The 6,000-nt window shown below is 43.5% G+C and overlaps 1 protein-coding gene across 1 annotated transcript; it reads left to right on the forward strand.

The window, feature by feature from the left end:
* The first annotated feature begins 476 nt into the window (after positions 1-476).
* On the forward strand, positions 477-4,892 carry LOC148334288 (uncharacterized). Its single transcript, XM_088299876.1, has 3 exons — positions 477-599; positions 1,261-1,768; positions 4,642-4,892. The coding sequence occupies exons 1-3, from the start codon at positions 477-479 to the stop codon at positions 4,890-4,892; spliced, it is 882 nt and encodes a 293-aa protein (XP_088156002.1).
* The last annotated feature ends 1,108 nt before the right edge of the window (positions 4,893-6,000 follow it).

Raw genomic sequence — 6,000 nt, forward strand, 5'->3', positions numbered from 1 at the left:
TGCTGTTCACATCCCTCCCGATGCTAACACTAGCACGGCGCTCTCGCTACTCGCGTGCGTCATCAATGAACAACAGCGGGCCCACCCTGATGGCGTTCATATAGTAGGAAGGCCAATTTAAAGACTGTACTCCCAAAGTTCCACCAGCATGTCAAGTCCCAACAAGGGGAGACAACACCCTTGATCATGTGTACTCAACCATCAAGCACGGATACAGAACCATCCCACTCACCCCCCTCGGCCAGTCAGACCACCTGTCCTTGCTGCTCACACCTGCGTACACCCCTCTCAGACACAGATTCAGGCCCACCACAAAGACTGTGAAAACCTGGCATGAGACCGCCATGAGTGAATTACAGGACTGCTTTCAAGACACCAACTGGGACCTCTTTGATCATCAGGACCTTGATGTTTACACACAGTGTGTACTGGACTACATCAAGTTCTGCATGGAAACTGTGTCCCTGAACAAGACCATGCGGACCTTACCAAATGCGAAACCCTGGATGTCAGGCCAGGTTCGCTCGCTCCTCAAGGCCCGTGACACTGCCTTCAGGTCAGGTGACAGAGCCCTGTACTGTGTGGCTCGGGCTGACCGAGTAATTGTCTCTGGCCCCCTGCCTGCGAGAGGCAATGATGAGAGGTTTAGCAGATTATTCTCGCTTAATCGATGGCTGGCTAGCTGTGGTATTGAGCAGGGACTGCAGTTTGTAGATAATTGGCCTTCTTTTTGGGGCCGACCTGACCTGCAGAAGATGGATGGCCTTCACCCTAACTGGGAAGGCGCCATCACTCTTTCTAGAAACATAAATTATAGTTTGAGCCTTCCATGACTGTTCATATCAGAGCAAGTCGGGTTGCAGGCGAATAGCGAGCCTGTAAGGAAGAGTATGGAGTCTGTCAGGCTAGAGCTAACTAGCGATATGCTAGACAACACACATAGCTTTTCTTCTAGATTTGAGCGCTACACACCATACGCTGTTGCATCACATACTGATACAATTTCTACTGTGGTGGCAATACATGATGGGTTTAAGCATTCCTCCTCGGTCGGTCTCATCGACGACGAGGCGTTCTCTCAAAATAATTGCACTCAAAAGATGATAAATAATTATCGGATTCCGACCGTCATAATTTCTCGCCGCGTTTAAAGTTGCTCGAGAACCTAGGCAACGCAATCTTATTAATACTATGACTAGGAGTCGTGTCGCGCAGAATAATTTAGATAAACCTATTTGATTGAAACTCGTTTCTTTAAATATTAGATCGCTTTCATCGAAAGCACTGTTAGTTAACGACCTAATTAGAGACCATAATCTTAACATGATTGGTCTTTGCGAAACCTGGTTAAAACCAAATCAGTTTTTACCGCTAAATGAGGCCTCGCCTCCAAACTTTGTGAGCTCACATGTTGCGCGTCCTCATAAGAAAGGCGGGGGTGTAGCCCTCATTTCCGAATCTAATCTAAAACTTAATCCTCGTTCTAGCAATTCTTTTAAAACATTTGAAATTCTCATTATGCGATCCACAGCCGCGCTGCCCTTTTATCTTGCCGTTCTTTACTACCGTCCCCCTGGCTCGTACTCGGGCTTGTTAGATGAATTTTCTGAATTTGTGGCTGATTTGGTAACTTATGCGGATAATATACTTATCATCACCTTCAACATTCATATGACTCTCCTGTCTGAACCACTTACCGTGGCGTTTCAGACAAAAATTGATACCTTTGGTTTCACGCAAATAATAGCTGAAGCGACGCATACAAATGGTAATACGTTAGATTTGGTATTAACCCGAGGCTTAGCATCCTCAAAAATAATTGTATTACCATATACGACTGCTATATAGCAGCCGCAATATTAGCTCCTCAACCACCGCTGCACTCTCTGAGCTACTCCCTTTAGCAACTGCTTCGTTTCCTAATTATATTGGTACAATTGATGATCTTACAAACAACTTTAATGTTGCTCTGTTAAATGCACTTGACTCCGTAGCACATTTAAAAACTAAAACCCGTCCAAAGAGGCTTACTCCGTGGTTTACAGAGGAAACGCGCATACTTAAACTATCATGTAGGAAGCTTGAGTGTAAATGGCGTGCGACCAAACTTGAGGTTTTCCGTCAGGCATGGTGCGATAGTTTACTAATATACAAGGATTACTAATATACAAGGAAGCACTCGATTTAGCCAAAACTAATTGTTTCTCTAGAATAATTGTCTTACATAAAAACAACCCTTAATATTTATTTGATACCGTAGCAATGCTATCACAACAGCAACCAACCTCGGATAGCTCTTCCTATTCAGCTCACGATTTCATGCAATTCTTTACTCAGAAGATTGAGTGCATTCGTGATGAGATTAAAGACACTGTTTTTAAAATTCTGTTGAATTCTGCGATAAATGGTGTTAATAGGGACATTAGGGCTGATAACTGTCCGATAAGCTTATCTCAATTTAAAAAAGTATCTCTTGAAAGCCTAACAAAATTGGTTAGTACGGCAAAACCGACAACTTGTGTGCTCGACCCGCTTCCTGGCAAACTAATTAAAGAACTGTTTACGACCCTAGGACCGTCTGTTTTAAATATAATTAATCTATCATTTACCACGGGTATAGTACCAGCAGCTTTTAGGGCCGCCGTTATCCGACCGCTACTTATGCAACCAAACCTCGACCCAGAGAACCTCAACAACTATCGCCGGTTTCAAATCTTCCATTTATTGCAATAATTCTTGAAGAAGGGCACCAATGCTTTGGAATGCACTACCCTCAGGTATTAGAGGCGCCACCTCAGTAGAAACGTTCAAAACACTATTAAAGACGCATTTATACTCATGTGCATTTAGTTGAACTATTTGTTGGCCTGTTTACTGCCGCTTCTTTTCTCTTTTCTGCCCCCTTACCCCCGGCTGGGGGATAAGGTGACGGTGACCCACTAGGAAGTTTAAGGCATTGACCGACTGGGCAGGCATCTGTCCCACTGATGTCGTCTTCCTGCAGCGCGTCATTTGATCAATTTATTTATATACTTTAGCATCTAATCTAATTATTTGTTGGCCTGTTTACTGCCACTTCTTCTCTTTTCTGCCCCCCTCCTCCTGCTTGGGAATTAGCCTGTTATGTGGAAGCCCAAATTTTTCTGTAAATGTTTGTTTGCTCTGTCATCAGCTGTATATGTTCTTTTTGTCCCAAGTTTTGAATTAGGCCATTACTCTGCTAATCGTTACTTTTTTTTGTAATCAATGAATAAATAAATATAAGGTTAAAATACAGGAGTATGTTAAGCAAGTTGTTAAATGTTAAATGTTAAGGTCTTGGTGAGTTCTATTAAGAGGGAAAACAGATCTGAACCAGTTAAAATGCTCCAGGAAACACATCTCTCTGATGAGAAGCTAAGGAGCGAATGGGTATAGGCGTGTAATATACTCCTCATAACAAAATGGGAGAAAAGGGTGAGTCACACTTCTCTTCAGCAAAGCTATTTATTTACGAGAGGATCTTCAGAGGTGAAGAAGGGTGATACTTGATGAGAATTGGCCGAATAGGATATTGCATCATCGATAGCAGAAAAGCAGAGGGAATTGTCTAATAGGGGGAGATTATAACTGTGTTTTGAGAGCACATATTGCTAAACTTGCTGTTGACTTGAGTTCAAATTCCCCAAAGATCTACTGCTCTACAGCACTAATGGAGCAATTAGTGAGGACTTAGCGATAATATTGGACAGCTAATGTATCTATTCTAAATAAAGACATGGTTAACCTGCGATTGGCTGGCAACCAGTTCACAGTGTACCCCGCCTACTGCCTGAAGATAGTTGGGATAGGTTCCAGCATCCCCCACGACCCTACTGAGGAAAAGCGGTACAGATAATGGATGGATGGACATGGTTAAATAGGACCTGCGAAGAACCTATTGACGTACATTCAAGTTAACAATCATGATGTTGTTCTAGATTAAAATAAGAGAGCCTTGCAGAACAATCACAGATGGAAAACAAGATCCGGAAATTTGAGAGATTATCAATCAATACAAAAAGAACACTATGTTAAAGGAGAAAGAAAATAAAAACTAAAATCTTCCTTAATTCAATTAATCTTGATGAATTGAATGAGGAGGAGGCTGATCAGATGTCAAATTAAAAAAATAATTTTTCATCTAAAAAATAAAACAACACGGGCAGCATGGTGGATGACAGGTTAGCGCAATGGCCTTACATTGCAGAGGTCGTCAGTTCGATCTCGGCTGCAGGCTTCCTGTGTGGAGTTTGCATGTTCTCCCCGTACCTGCATGGGTTTCCTCCGGGTACTCCGGTTTCCTCCCACATTCCAAAAACATGCATGGCACAAAGTGCAAAATTATGTACTTGGAGTCTGAAGCGATTTGTTTTATGCATAAAGAAGGGAAGGACCCAACCCTGTGCGTGTCTGATCAACCCATCAGCCTCCTGTGTGTTGATGGGAATCCATCAATATTTCAGTTTGGATGCTGAGAAAGCGTTACTGGATAGATTGGGCCTTTCTGCAAATGACTCTAGAACATGTGGGCTTCAATAACGGCCACAGTTCTGTTTTATTTTCCACTCAATGCTTGAGTAGACATGTTGAAGTAATTTCATCCCGATTATTTGCTTTTAGAATCAAGGCATCAGAATCAGATGCCCAAGTCACCTCATCTGGCTCCTCTCAACCTGGAGAAGCAGCTGCTCAACTCTGAGTCTCTTTTGGATGACCGAGCTTCTCACCCTATCTGTGCTAATTTCGGCCGCTTTGACTTTCGGCCTCGCTTCTTCTTCACCACGACAGACCGATACAGGGACCACATCACTGCAGACGCTGCACCTATCCGCATGTTAATATCCTGCTCCATCCTATACCCTCACTCGTGAACAAGACCCCACGATACACTCCCCCCTTTTCCGACTGAGGACCATGGTCTCAGAATTGGAGATTCTGCTTTTCATCCCGACTGCTAAACACTCGACTGCGAACTGCTCCAGTGACAGTGTGCGATAACGGCTTGAAGAAGCACACATTACCACATCATCCACAAAAAACAGAGACAGATGCAATCCTGAGGCCACCAAACTGGTCCCCTTCTATGCCTTGGGTGCGCCTAGAAATTCGGTCCATCAAAGTTCTGGAAAGAATTCTCATGATCAATCTCAGGGCCAGGAACCAATCACGCACCTTGTATGAGTGCCCGTGGGTATGTACAAAGCCTCTGAGTCAACTTATCTATTGAAAACGAGTCATATGACTGCCGATATGGCGGTATTATTTCACTTTCAAATTACTGTATTATGTTTATATTCACGTTTTGGACAATATCCTTTCTTCATTGGAATTGGCGTTTTTATTCCCACATTCATTCATTCCTTTATCCAAATTTACATGCTCATGTTTAATAATAGTCATATCGCTGAACTAGTAATTTGTCGAGATGGATTTTGTGCACATGTCAAAATCTAAAGCAGTCCATTGCACACAAAAGAAAACAGGGGACTTGACATCTGCTGTAGAATTAATCTACTTGAGAAAAGATGACACAGCTCCTCCCTTGACACAAACGCCCTAAACCCCCCAGCTTTCTACCACTCAGCTCCCCTCTATGTTGGCAAACAGAAGACTCCATCTGAATGACGTTTACAAATTACCCAGCCCAGAGTGCTCTGTCCCCTGACCCGTGTGCCTGTGTTGTGCACCAAGTGAGACTCACCAGCATTTTGTCAGATAATTACTGCAAATCCCCTGAAAGTATACAGCTCTATCTGCACCCCCAACCCTATCAGTACATCTCTCTCAACCCCCTCTCTCTTTGTCCTCACTGTCTGTCACTCCCCTCTGTCTGTATGTCTGTCTGTCTGTCTCTCTCTCTCTCCCTCTCGCACACAGAGACACATAATCAGACACAGGCAGCGCACCAGGATTTTTTTCTCTCCCGGGGCTAAAGCGGGAAGGGATGGGGTGGATGTATGCTTGACCAAAATGTGGGGA

Source organism: Idiotropiscis lumnitzeri, chromosome 7 (genome assembly GCF_059441095.1).
Source record: "Idiotropiscis lumnitzeri isolate Australia: NSW breed Sydney's pygmy pipehorse chromosome 7, RoL_Ilum_1.0, whole genome shotgun sequence".
Lineage (NCBI taxonomy): Eukaryota > Metazoa > Chordata > Actinopteri > Syngnathiformes > Syngnathidae > Idiotropiscis > Idiotropiscis lumnitzeri.